The sequence below is a fragment of the Meleagris gallopavo genome, chromosome 1, assembly GCF_905368555.1.
Source record: "Meleagris gallopavo chromosome 1, MGAL_WU_HG_1.1, whole genome shotgun sequence".
NCBI classification, from domain to species: Eukaryota; Metazoa; Chordata; class Aves; order Galliformes; family Phasianidae; genus Meleagris; species Meleagris gallopavo.
Genome location: NC_139404.1, coordinates 191,703,901 through 191,725,822, shown reverse-complemented (window position 1 = coordinate 191,725,822; position 21,922 = coordinate 191,703,901). Strand labels below are relative to the sequence as shown.

At 41.7% G+C, this 21,922-nt stretch overlaps 1 protein-coding gene across 3 annotated transcripts in view; it reads left to right on the top strand.

Moving 5' to 3' along the window:
• Positions 1–21,922, top strand: part of UVRAG (UV radiation resistance associated) — an 80,861-nt gene that overhangs the window by 32,484 nt on the left and 26,455 nt on the right. For all 3 annotated transcript variants that reach the window (XM_085216506.1, XM_085216505.1, XM_085216504.1), the window contains 5 exons: positions 669–753; positions 1,219–1,306; positions 1,876–1,936; positions 3,544–3,709; positions 17,131–17,209. In XM_085216506.1, coding sequence (XP_085072632.1) covers positions 669–753; positions 1,219–1,306; positions 1,876–1,936; positions 3,544–3,709; positions 17,131–17,209 — 479 coding nt within the window. The remainder of the gene's footprint in view (positions 1–668; positions 754–1,218; positions 1,307–1,875; positions 1,937–3,543; positions 3,710–17,130; positions 17,210–21,922) is intronic.

The window sequence follows — 21,922 nt, the reverse complement described above, 5'->3', positions numbered from 1 at the left end:
CTGCTGCAGGTGTTCATAATCTGAACAGAAGAGATTTCAAGCTGTGCTTAACTAAAATTTCCTGGAAGAAATCAGAAGAGCTGCTCTGTAGTGCAGTAAGCAGTGGCACCATGCAAGTGTGTTTTAATGCCATGAGGGATGCTTTGGAACTGTGACTAGGATGCCACTCTAAGTGTTACAAGACAAAAATCATCCTTAGTAGCTTCTATAGCAAATAAAAGGTAAAATGCTTAATCATTTTGGCCTTTTGTTTTACACTAAAAGTGTCCTGTGATGAAATGCTACATGGTTGTGTCTTCAGAGCTCACCAGCAACTGTTTAACACGGATGTCTGATCTTGGAGGAGAAGTTTTTCTGTAATTCCAGTTAATTCTGGCTGTGTTTAAGCTGTGTTAACTAAATTATGCTGCCACAGCAGCCGTGGAGGAAACAGGTCTTAAAGGAGAATGAGGTTATGTAGGCTGCACTTGGCTGGTGAATGTTGTATAGGGCATGAACAGAGACACTGCAATTCCCCAAATTGGCAGCGTGACACAGAAAATGAGCACCTGGGAGTAAATGAAAGGGTTAGTGCCAACACTTGGACATTTTAAGGCTAGGTACTGATGATAACTAAGAAAATCTTTGATACTACTTGTTCTGGTTTCCTGATTCCTCTTATCGTTTAGGAAATGCATTTGAGACTGAGTATCAGAAGCATCAAGAGCGTAATGAATCCCTGCATGAATTAAGAAAAGAATGTACTGCAAAGAGGTAAAAGGACCTGTGTTGGGTTTTTTTTTTCCCCACTTGCCTGTAATTGGAAAGGAAGTGCAGGTTTGAGAGTAAGACATTAAAAGGGACATCTGTGGTGCAGATTTCTTCCTGCTGTCACTTTGATGCCTCTTTTAAGAGATGCTACAGTTCCTGGAAAGCAGAAGTGATAATGAACAGTAGCAAGTGTAGAAAAAGATGCTCTGTTGCACTTTAGGACTTTCCTGCTAATTTTGGTGAAGCACTGCTTTGTAACAGTTAATTGTCATAGTCAAAACGTGCCTATGATAAGAGAGAGAGCTGATAATGCAAAAGCTAGTGTTGTCTCCTGTGTTGATCTTAATGCAAGTATTTTGCTGAGGGAAGGGGGATGATACTTGGGAAGATGTGGGAAAGGTGGTGGGTGCTGATATTTATTCAAAGCTTCTGAAGAAGGTAATGATTTTGGGTTCTTTTTCCCCAAAGAGAACTGTTTCTGAAGACCAACGCCCAGCAGACTATTCGATGCAAGCAGTTGCTCTCAGAGCTTTCCTACATCTACCCTATTGATCTGGTATGTTTTGGGTGTTCCAAAATCTGTGCTTGATGTAAGAAACAGGAAGTTCATGTCACACCTGGAGCAAACCAAACCTCTGTTTTCTTCAGGATGAAGATTCCCCTTCACTCATGTGCTGCTTTTTACAGCTTTTCCTTGGATTTGGTCCTCAGACTGTAAACCTCACACAGAGAGGTTTTATGCCAGCATCTCTCAAATAATCTACACTCTAAAGAGTAGAATGTAACTATAACTTAATGGATACTTGCCACTTCCTATATAAGTGTATAAAGCAACCCTGGCAGTAGGCTAGCTTCACTCTAACGGGGCTCACAAAACCAGATGTCAAAATATAGAGCTCCTACACCTTTCTCTGCACTGAATTAAGATAGAGCTCTTCCTCTTCAAACAGAAATCCAAATAAATTACTTGAAATATGGACTGAAATGTTACCTCAGTCTGTCCGGGTGTCATTGGGTGTTTAGTTTATCTTTACAAGATGTGCTTTGTTGTCTCTGGGTTTTGAGTAGGCTTCTGTATTCTGGCTGTTATTGTCCCATTTTCACTTTCTGTTTTTAAACTTGCAGAATGACCAAAAGGATTACTTTGTTTGTGGAGTCAAGCTTCCAAACTCTGAAGACTTTCAAGGTAGCTGGATATTCAATTCACTTCTCACAGCTGCTTCTGCACTCAGTGAAATTAAGTAAACTGATGGCAATAGTGGAGGATTTGCATTTCTGATTGGAAAGATGTGAAGTGGAAGAAAACTTGCTCAGTATTTGGTCCTAATTCCTAGCTAGTGCAAAGGTAGTTTGACTCTCAGAACAGTACCTCTGTAGCTTGAGTTTCAATGGTGATGCACATAAATATGACTTCAAAGCTGCCTGACACTAATTCCTGCCATGGTTCCGCAGTATTTTGCAAGCCAGCTTCTGCTGTAGCTTTTGACATCATCTTTTTGCAGAAGCAAACACGCACCTGCCTGTGTCCCAGTCATACAGGTGGCTGTGTGTATTCATCTGTAGGTGTTGGATGTGATTTGGAACTGCCTTAAACTCTTTGAAAGGGTAGATAACAGCAGGACAAGGGGAAATGGTTTGAAGTTAAAGGAGGAAAGATTGAGGTTGGATGTCAGGAGGAAGTTCTTTAGAGAGAGAGAGAGTGGTGAGGTGCTGGAACAGCTGCCCAGAGAGGCTGTGGATGCCCCGTCCATCCCTGGAGGTGTTGAAGGCCAGCTTGGATGGGGCCCTGGGCTGCTCTGAAATGTGGAGGTTGGTGGCCCTGCGTGTGGTGGTGCTGGGGTTGGAGCTTCGTGATCCTTGGGGTCCTTTCCAACCCAGGCCATTCTGTGATTCTATGAAAATTCCCTTGAATTTCTTGTTCTCAGTGCTTGCTCACTGTGCCAGGCATATATGGTTTCTGGGGCAAAAAACTTCAATCGATTACATAAGCCAGTAGGAATTAATTTGTGCTACTGATAGTGCGTTATTAAATGCCCAAATAATGGAAGCATAATCTTCCAAAGTTGTAGAATAGCTTGGGTTAGAAGGGACCTCAAACATCATGAAGCTCCTACCCTCCTGCTGCAGGCAGGGCCACCAGCCTGCAAACCATGAGAGAGCAATGCTGTGCATCTTTTGGCCTATCTCAGAGCTCTGATATTAGCTCCTCATCAAAAGAATGATTAATAACTCCTTTTATCATGGTCTCTAGAAATGCTGTATTACTGGGAAGAAGTACTAAGCATTCAAGTGAATGAAAGAAGGAGTTAAATTTGAAAAGCATCTAACTGTCTAATATCCATATATAGCCTCTCTTGTTCTAGGGGTCAGTGTGATGCTGGAGGTGCTGAGCATCATTAAAAGCTTGATTAAAGGGACTTAAATTAGCTGATTGCCCAGGGCTCCCGTGTGCCCTTGTTGTTACGTTGTTTATATTGGTGTTCTCTTGCAAAGAAAGGAAAGAAATCATAACAGAGCAAAACAGAAAGGAAAGGAGAAGTTTTTAGCTTTGAAAGGGTAAAATTGGAGGACACCCCATCAGCCATTTAATAGAAGAGGCCTTTAATAAAAGGAACAAATGCTGAACTGCAAAGAGTTGTAAAGCATTCTGTTGGCTCCACTTGCGTCTGTTCTTAAGCTATAACTTCTGATAACTTCATTAATTATATTGTTTGCTGAGCAGTGAGGATGAATTTGTGCTGAGTCTGCGTGGAGATTCGATTGATTATTTAGTGTTCTTTTTATTATTCACAGCAAAAGATGATGGAAGCATTGCTGTTGCCCTGGGCTACACCGCTCATTTGGTTTCAATGATATCCTACTTCTTACAAGTGCCCCTCAGGTATCCCATAATTCACAAGGGCTCCAGGTCTACAATCAAAGATAACATCAACGACAAACTGACAGAGAAAGAGAGAGAGTAAGTATGCCACGGATGTACTGCTTTCTTCAAAGCAACAGGTCAGCAAGAAAACACACCTGAACGTGAGCAGTCCTGTGTGCTCAGCTGGGTTACTGATCTTGAAGTTATTTGTGACAGTCTTCAGTAGCTTTGGGACAGTACTTTTGAGTTTCAGATGTCCAAATTCAGCGATCTGACAGTAGTTAGTCCAACTTTGCCATCTGGGGTCGTTTGGCAGGCACGTGCTGTTGATTAGGCATCTAATAGTGAGAGAAAAACCTGAATAGTATGTCTGGTAGGTAAGTTGTGGCTTCTGATGGAAAAGCTCACCTTTTTGTGTTCTTTCTGACGATGGGAATGAAATGCACATAACAGAAGTAACCTTTAGTGAGGCTGCCAGTGCTGCTGTAGTGCTTGTGATGAAATAAACAGCTTTCTTTAACACGGAGGATTTTAAACAGGTAGCAAAAGGGTATTATGGATTGTTACCTACTAATAAATCAGTGTTCAGTGAAGAGGTTTTCATCTGGTCTATATTCATTGACCTTCATTGTGCACCTCAGCTATTGTTGTGCTACTAGGAAACTATCTTGCTGTCCTTAAATCCACTCTGAGTGTTTTCTCTTGCCTTTTGGCTCTCTGCCTGTTTTCCCACTGTCTCTGCACCTGTGTGCTTCCTTGTGAAAGCAGTGACAATTACTGCCTAAGCTTTGCTTTGTAGCCTGCAGCTCAAAGGAATGCAATGCTGACCAGCTGTGGGAGGCCAGCTGCTCCACTCTGATCCTCTGTGTCTGCAGATAGTTGCAAAGTCAGGTTTGCAGCACCAGTAACTTCCTTTATGTGTGTTTTTTTTTTCTTCTACTTGTTTGAAAAAGGAGCCAAGGAAATGGCTGGAAGAAAATAGCTGTCTCTATTTCCTGATTCAAAATGCAAAACCTTCTCTTTGGATGCACACAATTGAAGCATTGTAGTATTTTAGCAGTATTTCCTAATAGTTCAATCAAGATGGAAGGGTCTTTCCATGTTGTGCATAGCTGGGAGGGTTGGGATTCTTGAAGCATCCGATTTCTTTTTGAAGCTCAGTAACTTCTGGCAGGCCAGCAGAGGTAATTTGCCTTCAGAATTAAGCTGTCACTGAAGTCTTACTGTTCTGACAAGATAAAATATGCATTGCAGTAGTTGTCCTGCAAATGATTTTTGATACCAGTTTAATAACTTGCCCAAACATTTCCTGGATAACTTACACAAACACATTAAAGTTCTATTAAGAATAGTCATCTAAGCATATGTAAATCCCCTCCATACATCTCATTTAGAAGAGCAGCAAGCTGAAATGTTTCTGTCTGGAAAACAAATTTGAGGAATAGAGCTGCCTGTGTGTGGGTGTATGAAGATTAAACCAATTTCCTGTTGTCTGAGACAAAAGTGGAAGGTTTAGTCCTTTAGGCTCCAGCCTTCCAAACCCTCAGGACTCAGTGCTGTATTTCACAATAGGTTTCTGAAAAGGAAAAAGTTCAGCTAAGTATATTAATCCCTATTGGGCTGTTTACCTGTGTTCTGTAAGATTGTTTCAGGGATTAACTCCTGCCTGAGATCTTCTCTGCCCAGCTCTTGGGGAGCCAGTCCCTCCAAACTCTCAGGTGACTTGGGTTGCTGTAGGAAACCTCAAATGTCTTAACTTGCACTTTTCCTTCTAGTCTGATAGCTCATGCTTCTCACCTGCTCCTAACTGAATGGAGCACAGCAATTAACACGATTAAATTTCTTTATTTCAGTAACCTGCCCTTGAGCAGTAACTCAGTGATCCTTTTGGGTCCCTTCCAACTTGGGGCGTTCCGTGGTTCTAGTTTCTGGCACTGAAGCACGCACACAGCAGGAGGCTGTGGTTAGCATCTCTCTTGCATCCAGCCCCATTGCTGTATGCCACTGGCAGGTACTGTAGAGATTTTGCAATCGTAGAGGTGGTGGTGTTTGTTATCTACTCAATACCTGTTCCCTCTGTATCCTGTTAATGCATTTTGGCACTGCTAAAAGGTTGTATTTCAGGCTTCCTGAGCCAATGTAAGGCAAGAATAAAACTTTGAGTAAATACCTCATTAACACGTTTCTTCAGTGATCCCTTTCAACGTCTTCAGAGTCCATCATATACGTAAGAGGAAGCAGCACCCCTTCCAAAGGCTCTGAATACAGAACTCCCAAATTGAAGCTACTTAGCACAGCAGTGAGTTCCTTCCAGTGGCAAACAAACACCCTTGCTAAATAAGCTACCTAAATTCCTTGGCACTGTGGAATAGAAACACACCACTTCATCTTGTTTGCATAAACATGGTAAGAATGCTGAAAGTGAACTAGTGATGACCTGTTCTGATGCTGTCTGTCAAGTCCTGTATTTAATGTTCTGTTAGCCTGCTCCCAGAGTTTGAAATAAGGCTTAGCTTCTGATTTGTAGCAAAATAAGAAATGCTGTGTCTGGAGGAAGACATGCTTTGAGTAATTGCCTGCGTTGGTGGTGCTGCCGTTGTCGAATTATTTTTAGATAGTCTCAGGTCTTCTCTTGAAATACTGATATAAGCTAAACATAGAGCAAAAAGCAGTATTCACCTTGCAATATCTGAATCTTTTCAAATGATATTGGTCTTGTTTGTTTGAGTACAGGAGAGTGTACTTATGCCATCTGTTTGGGAGTCTTTTGGCTCCTGTGCTGACTCAAGGCTCTAATTACTCTCTGTGTTTTGTAGTTGAAGCTTCACACGACTCTTGTTCAAGTTTTAAGTGTAGAATACCAGAGAAGCTGTGGCTGCCACATCCCTGGAGACACCCAATGCCATGGATAGGGCCCTGGGCAACTGAGCTGGTGGGGGGCACCCAGCCCACAGCAGGGGGTTGGAACTGGATGGGCTTTAAGGTCCCTTCCAACTCAAACCATTCTATGATTCTATTTTGTGCTGCCATTTATGTAGGTTTAGCTCAAACAAGACCACGTTCTGTCAGTCCGTTGTGTCTTGTGACTGTAATCAAGATTTGTATATAATTATTGAGCAGTTGAAGTGTTTCCTAGCTTTGAGACAAACCTGTGCAAACTATTTGCATTTTTCACTTTTGAGGAGATTGCTCCAACGTAAGAGTGAAAGTGGGATCAAACAACAGCTGCCCAGGGCCCTCATCTGACCTGGCCTCAAGTGCCTCCAGAAATGGGACATCCACTGAGTGAAGAATTTCCTTCTAACATCTAATAATACAGACTTAAAATGAGCTGTATTTCTTTAGGTGCCAAGAGCTTAGAGCCTGATTTCTTGCTTAGTCCATTTGGTAAAGCAGCAGAGGTACAAATAATTAGAACCAGGTCAGTGGGATGAGGCCACCTTGTAGCAGCAGCAGACTGAATTCAGCATGAAATGTCAGATCTTCAGCATGCTTCTGTGTTCTTCCAGGATGTAAAACTGCAAGCGAGTTCATCTTAAGATATCTTATTTACAGCCAAAGCTGATGGATGCTTGGCCAGAGAACTGTAGTGTAGTGTTGTGTGAACGTTAACGTATTTGCATTGAATCCCATTCAAACCTGCAGAAAAAAAAACTTATTTTTACAAAACTTGAGCTTATTTTGGGATTCTTTTAATTGGTTTAAGAGGCCAAACTTGAGAGAAATGGAAAAGTTAGAGTAGTCAGGCCAGGTGTACTTTTAATGTGCACATGTCTGAGTTCATTCCGTGGGCTGGGGTTATGTTTAAGACAAGCTCGTTTGCACTAATAAAGCAAGCTTCCATTTTACTGTGCGTGGTTCACACGGGACTAAGTCAAGCAGTCTCAGTTATGAGCAGCAGGTTGTGATGCAAGAAGTTCTGCTTGTTGGACCTGAGGAAAGGAAAGCTGGCATCGAAACTGATTCTGTGAAGCCAGTGCTTCCATGTTACCTACCTCAACGAGCCGGGATGCCTTTCACTTCAGTGTGGAAAGCTGGATTTGCAAACAAGAGGAGCAAAGCCTTGCTGAGCAGGCGTGTGGGCAATGCTTGGGGTGCTGGGAAAGCACTCACTGAATGAGCTCAACCTAAGAGTGCTCCATGCTGCTGTTTCTAAGAAGCTGAAAAGGAGAGGAAGTGGTAATTGCTTTGTGTCCAGTTGCAGATAAGCCACTTGCAACACAGCCATCTGAAATATTGTGACACAAGTGAAGAATAACTTCACACTGATACTAACTTCATCCAGCACGACAGAGGGATCTTCAATCACGTTTGGTGCTTCAGCAGGGTTGATAAAATGGCAGCTCTGGGGGAGAGGGGGGAGATCTTGGCAAACTGGAATCAGATGGAGGGAGATGGTTTGTTGAGAAATCTAATAGCTGTCAAAGCAGAATTGATTCTTTGTGGTAGATTGAGTGTGTGTTAAGTGTTCAACTGTATTGCTCAAAGAATGCTTTTTGCCATGAACTTATCTTGAACTGTATTTCTGCGTTCCACATTCTTGAGGATATTTAGCTAGAATCCAGGGCTGTTTTATTCTTGATCACCAAAAATAGTGCTTTTGCATTCATTGGGCCATCACCATTACGGTGCATAGGTTATAAATGACATCAGGTGCTCTTTAATGAACGTAGATGACATTAACACTGGCTCTGGGAGCTTGACAGCTTGTGCATGCTGCTAGCCAGGCTGAGAAAGCAGATTTTGCTTATTGCAATAGATGAGCCCACCGCCCCCAGACATCCACAGCTGAAACATGTTTCTGTGAAGATGTACTGGTCTTCGCTTACTCCCATTAGAACTCTGTGCTCCTGGTGAGGTTATTATTCAAAACATTACTTCATTTTTCAAGGAGCGAGGACTTGACCTGCTTCAAGTGTCCTCTAGTTAAAAATGATCCCTCCGTGGCAGGGAGATTTAGAGCTCTGATAGCAAGGCTGTCTGCTCTATCCATACAGTCAGTTCTTATGGTGTGATATTCATCACAGTGAACACAGGAAGCCTTGGGTTCAAGCTGCAGTGTGTCAGAGATGCACAATCAACAAAAAACCCATCCTTGTTGCTTGTTCCACACATCACTGCCTGAGCTTTTTAGGTGTGTGAGAGTCTTATTTGCTGAACTAGTAGAAAGATATCTTCATTTTTTTTTATTACTTCTTATAAGCTTGCAACTAGCTTATCAAGACTTTCATAACTTGGGTCTTTGGGTTCTTTCCCTACGTACGGCCTATACATATTGAAGTGATTGTATATTCACCAAGAGCAAGGTCACAACAGTTACACTGCTTAATAGAAAGATGGCAGTGCTTCTGCTTTTGATTATCTCATTGTTGAGCTATCCAGATAGGCATTTTGCAAGTATGTTTCATACAGTTGAGCTGCCAATATGTAATATATTTTTCTTTCCCAGTAAACTAATTATCTTTGCATTGTGTCAAGCATGGATGGGGAAGTGCTTTTCTCCCTTGGCAGTCTGTATTTTTGTCATCAGGTTTGTTTTACACGTATTTGTTTTCTCTCAAGTAGAGACGAAGAAGCGTAAGTGAATTCAGATTTGATTACTCTGACTCATATTTGTCTTAATCTCATCTCTAACAAAACAAAGTGTCTACTTGTGATTTCTTTGACTGCCATTTCATTTGATTTCCAGCTTAATTTACCAGGTGGGGATCTTATTTTTGCCTTTTCTGATCCTGCTGTTTGCTGGCAGACTCGTTAACTGTTCCTTGCAGACTGTTGGTCACACCAAAGGGAATCTACAACCTCTGCTATTGACTGGCAGATTGATATGAAGGGGACCCACAGTGCTCTGTGCTGCATCTCTGAGGAGCTGAGTGGTGAAGGCAGGTTTGTGCTCCATTTTAGTCGTATTCTTACCACCAAGAGTCAGCTGGGCACGTTATTTAAGATTTGTGCCAGTCTCTGCTCTGAAGTGGATCAAACCTCAGCATAGCTTATATGGAAGGGAAGGGGGTTTGGGGCCCTGAGCGACCTGATGTAGTGCTTGATTTGGTGGTGGGCAGCCCTGTGCCTGTGGCAGGGGGTTGGAACTTTGAGGTCCTTTCCAACCCAAGCCATCCTGTAGTTCTATGAGCTCTCCTAATGCTTGATCTGAAGTGTGCTGGGGGAATAGTGGTTCAGAGCGAGATGGCTGGACAACGGTTGCCCTGCTCACTCTTTTCACTTAAATACTTTCAAGATTTGCTTTATTCTAGTTGAGAAAAGCCCTAGCACTTTCTCCTCTCGATGCAGCATTGCTTTATGATGAGCAAAAATAGTATGTGGTGAGGTTGAAGAGAAAACTGCTCCTTCCTCCCCTACCTGCCCTCGAAAAGGGGGGTGAAGTTGAAACTTAAACTTCAGTAAACACTTAAACCTTGTTCTTGTACAATCCTTGTGCTTCAGCCGTATCACACGAGAGCTCTTTGTTTTTCAACTCTTTATCTTCACTGGATTTGGATTTAGTTCTGTCCTCGTAGGTCATCCTATCCAAGGGCTTCAGCTTGAAATTCATCGATTCCTAAACTGCCCTGCTCTTTTGGTAGAGCTGTGCGAGGCACAGTTGTTCTCTCGGTCTGATGGATGACTCCTTGCTATTGCATCAGCAGTGACTGTGACAGTCACAGAAATCCCATCAGTTCTTTATCTCCTTAACAGTGAATAATTAGGTTTCAGCTGTGTGCTGCCAAGTCATCTCACTGCAGCTGTTCTGCAGTTCTGAAGCATTCTCTGGTGGGGGCATTTGTTTGGTGTCTTAACACATACCACCATTAGTTTACTTTGGGAGTTACCTACAGTGCTGATCTTCAAGCATTTGTAAATTAATGTTATTTAACACAGTTGCAAACGAGATAATTGTGCCACGCTTCAGCCGAGGGAAAGCAGTTAGATGTGATGTGTAAAACCTTCATTTTACTCACTTCTTCCCCAAAGAGCTTTCTGAAGTAGAGATTAAACTTCGAGGCTTTCAATACAATTTGGTCTATGGCAGAAAGACAGAACAGAAGAAAGAATAAAGTATCACGCCAGATGTTTTAGATCCAAAAGTAAAAGCAGGTGAAAGCAGTTAAATGAAGCAATTTCTTTAACTTTAAAAATAGTTTCTATTAAAGACAGGCGGCTCTGGACAATAAAAATTGGCCACCAGTATATTGGTCTGTATGTGGTTTTTCCGGGTACAGAGGAGTTCATAAATCACAGAACACAACTGAAAATGTATTTGGACTTGAATTTGTGAGTGATGCTCGAGGTCTGAAAGAAATAGATGGAATAAAGATTCTTTCAACTTTCCTAACAGCTAACATCTGAGTGCAGCGGGAGTCCTGCTGTGATTTACTGCAAGTCCATCAAAAACTGAAGCTGCAGCGTAGAGCAACTAAGGATTAGCTCAGAAATGCACATCAGGATATGAAATTAAGTGAGATCTTGATGATTGTTTGACTGAGATCAACTAAAAAAGGAACTTCTTATTGGTTAGGGTAGCATAACCAGGACAGTTTTATACACAAATTGTGTAAGAAAAAAACAAAGCAACCTATAATATCTAAAATACACAAACCAGACTAATCAGCTTTTAAGTTTTTTAACAGGTACTTCCAACAATGTGGGACAGTGGCTGGTGGTCTCCTGGGATGCTTCTCAGCTTCTGGACTGTATTCCTGCAGAGATAGGATAGGATCTACTTCAAGCAGAAATGGTTTCAGGCCTCTGGACAGGTGCAGCTAGAAAAGGTGATCATTGAAGCTCCTGTCTGCCCATCACACACCGACCACAGAACACAAATGGTTTTAGACAAGAATACAATTTGAACTGGAAATGAAAATCTGCCTTGATTTTTACATGGCTATGTCTGTTTGGCTGTTTTCATCTTAGTGTTTCAACTGGAGAGGAAATGGTGGCAACCAGCCACCGTTAGTTTTCCACGTTGACTGGAAATGTAGATATTGAATTTCTTCTAAAATAGGAAGACTTTTAAATCAGAGCTGACAATTTAGAACCCTGTCTACATTCCCTGTAAATTGAAAAATGCCATTAGCTGTAGTTAGATTATACCTCATAGAAACTGAAATGAGAAGTATAGCAGCGTGCTTCTTACATCTAAGATGCTTCTAGATTAAATACCAGGTTAGAAAAAGTCTCGTTAGTGTGAAGACTGACTCCAAACCAGTGGCTTCCAAGGAGTCTTGTTTGTTAATGGTGTAGGTGTGTACCTGTAAGTGTCATACCCATCATAATGGTATTTCTTCATGCAGATGTTGAAGCTGACTGATTCTTCTATAGCTTGTGAGGTGTTGGAAGGTCTTGGAAGAACGCAGGATTGTCTGCCATTGCTGCTGAGGTGTTGGTTTTGCAGTTTTAACTTGGAATAAGTAGATTTTCTATCCATTTTCATTTAAAAGACTGAGTAGGGGTTACAGTTCCCCATCAGAGTTACTGTGAGCAAAACGTGTAACCTTGGCTTCAGTTCTTCCCTTTCACAGCTCTTTTGAGAGGATCTAATGAGGCTTAGTACTCTAGAAACCTTCTGATGGAGTCTGCACTGTGAAGTAGTACCAGCTGTTGACACACAACCACTCCTTTCAGTTGTGATTTTGTTTCACCCATTTGTGTGGGCAGTTGACGAGGAAATTAGAGATTCTTGATTTTTAGCCTTGTGCTGATCTGTATTCTGATACTTGAGAGCTTTGGTGGTAGAATCACTAAGCTTAGGAAAGACCTCTAAGGTCACCAGCCCCAACCCACCATGTCCCTCAGTGCCACATCTCAACAACTCCATGGATGGTGACTCCACCACCTCCCTGGGCAGCCCTGCTACTACTCACCTACTCTTTCCAAGAAGAAAATTTCCCTACCATCCAAGTCCCTTGGCACAACTTGAGGCCATTTCCTCTTGCCCAATATAGGTGAGCAGAGCTGAGCCTTGACCTGCTCTTACTTCTGAGTTTGCTTGCTCACTGCCTGTAAGCAAAACCTCTCTGTACAAACAGACTGAGACTGAGCTACCTTAAGTACTTCAGAAACTCAGCATTCCTTTGCCCTTAGAGCTGCTCAGTGACAGCATCCAGTGCTCAACAGAAGATTTCAGTGCTAAGAATAAGATCTGATTTGAACATGAGGTGCCTCTGATGGACGTGAGGAGTTTCCTCACTGATTCTTAGTAGCCTGTTCCCTTGCGTGGCTTCCATGGCAGTCTTTCTTGGATCAGGTTTAAGCAGAGGTGTTCTTTATTCAGCAGCTCACTTTTGTTTTGGGAATTCCAGGTAGAGAGGAGATGCTTATACTTGGGAACCCCCCCCAACCAGGCTAGATGGAGCACAGCTAAGATGAAACCATGTTGGTTGCCAACTGTTGCAAGCTCTGCTGAAATGAAATTACTCAGAGATGATAAGCAGTGCCTTGTAACTGCTGTGAACTTATTTTTACTGGTTCCCAGTTAAAGGGGGCCCTAAAGCTCATTCTGACACTCAGAAAACTTTGGGTCTGGAACAGTGTCAGTGTAAGTCTTGAGCATGATTTGAGTCACTAACCACGATATTTTTCTGGTTTACTATGGAAGAAACTGTTCTCTCATTGAGGTACCACGAGCGCAAGAACAAAAGTTTTGTTCAGAGCAATGTTCCATGAAAGGGGAGGTGAGCTGTGTGTCTGACAATGCAATGCATGTGCATGTTGTGCAATTTATTGTGGATTTGCCTCCATTTTGGCAGCGTGGTGCAGCTGGGTTACTCTGCCCATCTGACTTGCATCCCAATGAGTCTTACAAAACACAACTTTTAACCATAGGAAATTCATAAGAGCTTTTCTTTTGTCACTCCTTCAGGATTACGTGAGTGAAACGGGACACTTCCAAAACAAACATAAGCTTTTAAGATTGAGAATCCTCTTATTGTTTTATCCTGACTCTTTAAGGCACATCTTGACCATCTGGTTAAAACTGTGCGCTGTTTGGATCACTCTCATGTGGTGTTCACCTGAATTCAGAGTGAGACCCTTCTCTTGAATTGTCATTGGTCCCAAAGCTGCCTTTCCAGATGCCTGCCTACCTGCTCCCTTTATTACTATTAGTCGTTGTGTTTTTCCTTGCTGGTATCATTGCTGACATGTCAGGTGTCCTGTGGAGCAAGAATAGCCTTGAGTGCAGTGGAAACATGAGATAGAGACAACTCCAAATTGGACCTGTATGTTGTAAGCTACTGAAGTTGTGCTTTTTTTTCCTTGCACCAAGTTAGTATTCTCAAACTCTCTCTTCTTTATGAGCCACTGTTGAAATTATTACTGCTGTGTGTCAGCTGGGCACTTTGTATACAGAAACAAATATCTACTGTAAGTGCAGGTTGTCTTAGAGCTGTGTTTTATGAAGTCTGCTTGCTGATGAAGGGTAGTACTCCATAGCCATGAGGTGAGTGATAACCTATTTTTACAGGAGTTCACATGAGTGAAGAGTGATCTAACTGCCAGGGTAGGAGCTTTGTTGTCCATAATTCTAGGAAGCTGTGTAAGTTGATGCAAGTTATTCTGGGCTCTTTATTTCTCATCCACAGCGATCAAGACTTGCACAAAGCATTCAGATAAGGTGATAGAAACCCTCATCATCTTGTGACCCTTTGCTGGACTTGCTGAAGTACATCCATGTCTGACTGTTGTTGGGAGCCAGGACTGGACCCTGCACTTCAGATGTGATCTCAGCAGCAGTCGGATAGAGGGCAGGGATCACATCCCTGGTGATGCTTGTCCTAACTCAACCCAAGGTGCTGTTGGTCAAGGGCACGTTGGTGGCTTCTGTTCAGCTGAGCACCCACCAGGGCCGAGCTGCTTCCCAGTTGATTGTTTCCCACCCATCCTGTACTGGTGGCTGGGCTTATTCCTTCTCCCATTTCCCCATACTGAACTCCACGAGGTTGTTGTTCACTCAATGTTTGTGATGTTCGGATGTGTCTGAGGATTATTTTCTCCATCAGCTTCCCAGGGCTTAGCTGGTAGCTTCTTGCATTGTCCTTCTGGGATGTGAGGGTGATAACTGCTTTCTTCTGATCTTCAGGAACCTCTTAAATCACTTTTCAAGAGATGCTTGAGGAGAGGACCCTGAGGCAGAAGCAGAAAGAGTGCAACTTCTATGGCAAGGGATGGTTTTGTCTGTTTAAAGCTGTTCCTAAAGTTGACAAGTTGTCCTTCTACTTAATTTCTAGCACTCTCATCTAGTGATTACACAGCAGACGCTTGTGGCATGCTTTTCCTTCTTTCCAATAAATATATCACACTTACTCCTTTGAATTTCTCATCTTAGATCAAGCATCTGTGTTCTGCTTTAAAGGAGCTTGGTGATTTTCTCTTCTCACCGCCCCCCCTTAAACATATTATTAAGAATGGAATCAAGGAAGGGAGATGTTGGAGTGGAGTGAGCAGGCACATGCCACTTTGCGTTTTATTGAGCGCTTTGTGATTATAAAATGACCAAAAGAGTAATTTTCAAATGTAATTTCTGAGCAAGAATAACTATACCCTTACCCAGCAGTGTGCCAAAGTAAGAAATTGAGCTTACAGCCATGATATTTGGAGGAGGCAAAAACAATTTCATGTAGGGAGCCAGCAGTTAAAGTTGCATTCAATTATGCTTGGTGAAACACTATATAAAATGTCCTGGTTCCTGTCCCTGAAGTTTATTGCTTGTGACCAGCCCTAATGGGCAAGTGAGATAACACACAAAGAAAGGAACATCAAAGTTGGTAATATTTTTCTATATGTCATAAATGTGCCTATGCAAAGGCATTCACTGATGTTTTTCAAGGCTTTCATGTGACTTGTGACGTTATAAGTGCTGACATGAGGATGTATGGAGTTTGGAGTCTTTCAGAGTTAATTAGTGGGGGTTAGAGGATGGAATTGTGATTATTAACTGGAAAAATAAAAAGGAAAACCACACCGAGACCAACCTGGTAAAGAGAAAAGCTTAATCTGGACCGTTTCAGCTGTGTGGGAGATGGTAGCAAGGGCTGCAAGACAGTTCTATCCACTTTTTCTATCTGATATGTATCAAAGATCTCTGTATCTAATAACAGAATACGTGGCTCCTGTTACCGTGGTGTATGGAGACACAGTTTGTGTCCCTAATGGTGCTTTTATTGTCAAGCTTGACTGAGTTTTATACCTTTAGTTGTAAAGGCATCCTTTAAATCTGAATCCTGCTACGATTGGATGAGTGTAATTATAGAGACTGAAATGAATTCCTTTCCATTTGTGCTTCACACTCGGGATAACGCGGGGCGGAATTTTTGTAGCATGTGCTCATTTCTAAAGGTTTTGTTTTCTTGCATGGGGAACGAGGTGGATTTATAGCTGTGTTAAACAAGGTGAGCTGGGTGCGTGCTCTTCGTGGTGCTTTTTTATATTCCTCAACTTGAAGTGACCTACTGAGCTTGAAAGTAGCATAAAACTTGAAACTGACATCTTAATATTTGATTTGCTGTGATCGTGACCCATTAACCTTTAGCTTTAATGGTGCTATATAGTTCTCCTTAAATGTTGCAAACGTACTCTACTGTGGGGCTGCAGTCAAGATTTTCTCTCTGATTGATGATAAAATACACTTTGTGTAATCACCCCTCCACGGTGCGTGTTGTTTCTAGTAGATATCAATCTCCTATGTTTGTTATCTTAAATTTAAGAGAGTCTTTGCTTTCTGATGTAATGTGGGCTTTGTGCAGATAATGCACTCGGCTACTTGATTAAGAGCTGCAGAACAGGGTTTGTAAGAAAGGCAAGAGTTTGTTTCGTGGTGTGGTTCCCATCAATGTAAGCTGGAGACTGTACTGAAATTACCAACTTGAACCACAGTGACCTCAACCTCTGGTGGTAAGGAAGAGTCAGAAGGCAATCCTCAGAAAGGTAGGTTACAAATAGTGGCAGTAGTGAACCACTTCACTGAAGCCAAGGTTCCCAAAACATGCAGGTATAGCTGTCCAAGGGCATTATAGGGCTTTATATGGCATATAGACGGGATGGAGAGCACACAGAAATGAGGAACCCTTTGTACTGTTCTTCTGCTGTGTTGCTTGCAAATGTCTGTCAAGAGATCTGTGCTCTTTCAGTCACCAAATAACAATGTAATCAAAGGAGAACTCGTAAAAGGTTCATTTGATTTGGAAATGAGCTAACCGTGGCTGAATACGAATGGAAAAGTGGGATCTGATATTACAGTGCATGCTTCATGTAGTGAGGGGGGATATTGCAGCACTGGCAGGGTCAAAAAGCATCTTCTGAAAACATAAAGTATTTAAGCTAATGAATTGATCGCTTAATTTTGACATCAGATTTTTTTTTTAAAGGACTGCAGGTGCAGAGAATTCCTGATGATGTATGGAGGGGGATCCTGAGCTAGAGAAGCTTGTGATCTTTTCCTTTCTAATCTTGAGATCTGTGGCTTTTTAATCTGAATAATGTCACTTTAAATGCTTTTTTTTCTATTTTTTCTCCCTCATCAGATTTCCTTTGTACCCAAAAGGAGGAGAGAAGCTTCAGTTCGAATATGGAGTGTATCTTCTCAACAAAAATATAGCACAGGTTGGTACACTGAGATTTTTTTTTACTGATTATCTATCATCTCTTAGTGTCACTATGGCAAGACTGCTGTCTTGTGAGGCTCTGCTCCATGGAAAACATCTGTGAACTACTGGAGGTACTCCTCAAATGATGGCCCTCACCTGCATTACTGCTTTGTGTACAAACCCTTCTCTGCTGCTTAGAAGAGGGCTTGCCAGCCAATAAGCCTTTTTTTCCTTTTTAAATGGTAAATACTGTGTGTGTACGTGTGCTGTTTTGAAAATGGAAAGTATTTTCTGTTATTTTCATCATATTCGATTCATTTCTTTCTCATCGCCGTGCCCTTTAATTTTATTATTTTAACTGGAATTCTACCTCAACAGTTGTTTGATAAGAAAACACAACAGTCTGGAAAACCTTAAGCCTTGCCAATGCATGAGTTTTTTTAAAAGTCCTGTAGTCATCCTTACTTCCTTGCTCTTATGTTGTTTTTTTGTTTGTTTTTAAATCATCTTTTGTGTTGCTAAATGCATGATTAATTGCTTTTGACATGTACAAGTTGATGACTTCTGTTTGAGTTGGTATTGATACCTGCTGCCCACACACTTGGTACGGAATTCAGAAAAGGTATGGAATTCAGAAAATGTTCAGAAAGCAGAAGCTGATCCCAGAGGGACCTGTAGGGCCTTTCAGGTTGTTGCATGGTCCTAGAGCAGGATTTGTGCACTTAGGTCATCTCTGCTAGTTGATTATAGACCACGTCCTGCCTGGGATTAATCAGTCTGTTCCTGTTCTTCTCTGTCTTGGCTGTTAAAAGCTTCCCTGACATCTCATCCAAATGTCTTGGTTCTTTTTAACCACGTAGCCTCTTATTCTAATAATCTGTTCATTAATTTGCTTTGTCTTTGCAAGCTGTTATGCCCTGAAAGACAACCTCTCCTTGTCTAAGTGTCATCTTCGGATCACATCTCTTAAGGTTGGAGCATTCTTGTTGCCTGCTGTTCTCCATCTGATCTGCATCCTTCTTGAAGCTCTGTTCCCAAAGCTGGGTGCAGTGTTGAGCCGTTGGCATCAAAGCATCGAGTAAGGGAGGAATCTTTGCAAGTCTTTGCAGTTTTCGTTAAGCTCATTATAAGGTTTGTACTCTCATCAGAATCACAGTGAAATTTGTCCTTCAGCACAGTGCTAAGTCTCTTCTGTACACCATTCTGAGTGCAGATGACTCATTTAATTTGTATATTAGGGTACCCCAGGATGTAGCCTTAAGGCTGCACCTCTTTGTTTCTCTGATTTGGTGGCATGACTTAGGGGATTGGGAAGTAACTGGTGAGAACTCAGTCTCAATTTTGTGCTGTTTGTCTGTGAGCCTATTCTCTGTTTCTTTAGGTCACTGAATGGAAATACTGAGTAGGGCTGGGATAAAGCATAGATCCACATGTAGCCCTGCTTCATTATCGCTACTTCCACTTTTGGCAGTGAACTATTAATTACAAAGAGTTCTTGCTCTGGATTCATTCTGTAGGGTGCTTTGCCAGTGTTCCATTTCCCCAGTCACTTGTGTACCACAAAGTGACAAAATAATGTATTTAAATTCAAGCAGAAACACGACATCTCAGTTTCTGACATGTTTGTGGGACTTGAAATAGGATTGACTTGACACCTTTGTGCCTGAAAAATCTTTTTTATACTTAATTTCTATTTGTTTGGTTTGGGTTTCTCCTCACAGCTCTCTCTTCCAACCCTGCCTACCTTTGAATTAGAGTAACACTTCTGGATCTTATTGTTTGGAGAGTTTTTTAGGCTTGGATTGCATTTACCATTTTCCAGACTTCTGGTATCTTGCCCAAACTTCGTGTATTTTGGAAGATAACCTCCAATGGCTCTGAAATTACTTAAAGGCTAAAATAGCTTAAGATGAAGTTAATCAAATCCTGCTAATCTTGGAAATTCACTTAACCAAGCTGTTAATATAACTTAGACTGTGACTCTTTGTTGCTGGCATTAATAATGGCAACCATCTGTTCACACTTTCAGAGGGAAGACAGGAGTGAAAAAATGGATTAAATGCTCCCTTTCCTTCAAATGATTGATAGCTTTCTCTCTCCATTAGTATCAAATCAATGCTTTCCTTAATCTGTACTTCATACACTCATTACTTCATTTTGTAGCTTGTGAGTGGCAGTGCTGCTTGCATTCATTTCTCAGCCTCGTGTTTTCCTGCGTGATTCTGAAGTTTGCCATTGGGTCGTGTAGCACAGCTACTCTGTGCTGCTTTGGTAGGTGAAATTCTGAACTCTTTGTTGAGCCCAAGTTGGTAAACTTTCCATTTCCTGCAGCCTGGGTTGGTTGGCACTTGTGCCTGTAGTATCTTTTTCCTTATTTTAATAGGAACTGTCACCACTTCACTACTTCTCCTGTTTTTTTTTCTATTTGACTTGTCAAAGTTGGGCCTACTGAAATCATTCATTCTGATTTTATTCTGTCCTATTTCCAAAGGACTGTGAACTGTTGAACTCATGGTCACTCATTCCCGTTCCCTTCCTCGTAACCGACTTCCAAAATCACAGGCACGTTTTTAAACTCATAAAAGTAAATGAAGACTTGAAGTATGTATTTGTGTTGAAAAACTGTTTCCCAACTTGCACGACATCACTGGTGCAAAGCAGAGTAGTCAGCGGCCAAACTGTGTGAAGTGGTTTTGTTCTACACCAGTGGTTCACACGTTCCTGGTTGAGGTTGTACGTTGCCGACTATAAAAACATAATAAAAGCAAATCAGAAATCTTGGGGGGCTTCTACTACTAATTTAATCATGAACGTGTTACTGAAGTCTGTATAAATCGGTTTAGTCACCTCTTCTTTGATGTTCTTTGTCAACGATTGCAGCTTTTTATGGTTCTGCCAAGAGGAAATACCGCTGTGAAAGCTGTGTGAAAAGTCTAGCAGAGCAGGTAGATAATATATGGAAATGCATCACAGGAGTTCTGTATTCAGGGCTGGCTTGATCTAAAACCTGAGATTGTTGGAATCAGCCTCCAAAAGAACGTATATGTAGGTAGCTCTTAGAATATCTTACTGGAATTTAAGTTGCTCTTTAAATGTTTTTAAGGATGCTTTGGGAAAAGCTTCCAGATACGCTTAGTTCATGAAACTGCTTGAAGAGAATAGATGCCAAAAAGATGGAATGGATAGTGAGAGGTGGTCTCTAGACCATCACAGGCCCAAAGGGGTTGAGGAACCAAGTCCTGTGAGTGTTCAGTCATGAGTTAATGCAGATCCATCCGTTGCTTTACTCCCTGACTGCTGGGTGATGTCGGAGCGTGGCTGACCCTGCTGGAGTGTGAAGGGAAGAGCTCAGGTCTCCATCTTCACTGAGTGCTTCATGTGAATCCTGATCATGTGGGTGAGAAACAGGAAGCTCGGAAAAACTTGTATTGACTCAAATGGCTGCTTGCAGCTTCATGGAAGCTTCCTTGTGTACGGTTTTGTTGTGTTTTTCTTTTTTCCCTTTCATAATTATCTGGAGTTCTCAGGGCAAGGAGAAATGTGAGTGGGGAAGAAGTGAGGCTGGGTTGATATTAACAAAAATTACTGAAATCCAAACTCTCTTCTAGAGATAAAGTGGTACTGTTTTGTGAAACAGCAGGATAATAACAATGAAAACCACATCTTGCACTCAGGAGAATTCAGCTGGAATTAGAAGCAGCTCAGCGTTAGCTTGGTAAAGCATTTATTTGGAGAAACTTGCTTTGCTGTTACATTCCAAAGTCAAAACAATGTGTGTTAATTCTGAGAGTTGATAATAACTTCCATCTGTATGTGAGCACAAATTCAGTCCCTCTATTTTCTATTTGTAATACTGAAGCCTTCACGATGGTCAGAGTAGCTTCTTATGTGGGATAATAGTAGGTAAGCCCATAAATTTCCAGTTGTGATTTCAGCTCTTTGTCTGGTAATGAACATGCCCAAGCATTTTTTTTAAAGGGAAATTAATGAGTTATATCTGTTAATGCCAACAAATGGAAATCACAGCCATTCCTGAGCCCTGTCAGAGGTGAAACAGAATAAAGTTGCTAAAGATGGCAGTGAATTTCATGGGTTCATAAAATGAATTTCATAAGCATTAGATACCAGGAGATAGCAGCAACAGAGCTTGTGGGGCCAGCTATTGGGTTTCGATGTCTGTGAAGTATCAGAAGAATGTAAAGCTTTAATATGGAAATGATATCAACTTTTACATTGGTCTTTCACAGTAGAATTTGTGCCATGAAAATGGTTCTATTGAGTGGATAAATGTTAGCAGCTCAGAGTTGAGATTTTTGTGTGCACAGCACCACGCAACATGGGCAAGGTAGCATCTCCCAAAGAGTGTTCTCATCTTAGGGCATGGTCATCTTGGCCATGGGCTGTGATTAGCTGAGCTGTTATAAGACCTTTAGCTTATGCTAAAGGTGCTCCAGGATTTTGCTCTCCATTATTTCTGTTTATCTTTTAATCTTTGAGTGTAGGGTATGAGTGCAATGCTTGACTTCGAAATCTCAGGCCTGTAGGAAGAGAGAAGCTTTAATGCTGCTTGCTGGCAGCTCTTCTGTTTCCTTTCATTCCTGGAGCCTTGGTTGCTCAGGCTGACTTTGATGGAGGCTCTTCGTTACATATTAAGAGATGATTCTGCTATGATTTCAGTGACAAACCTTCTCTCTTAAGATCACAGAATCATAGGATGGCTTGGGTTGGA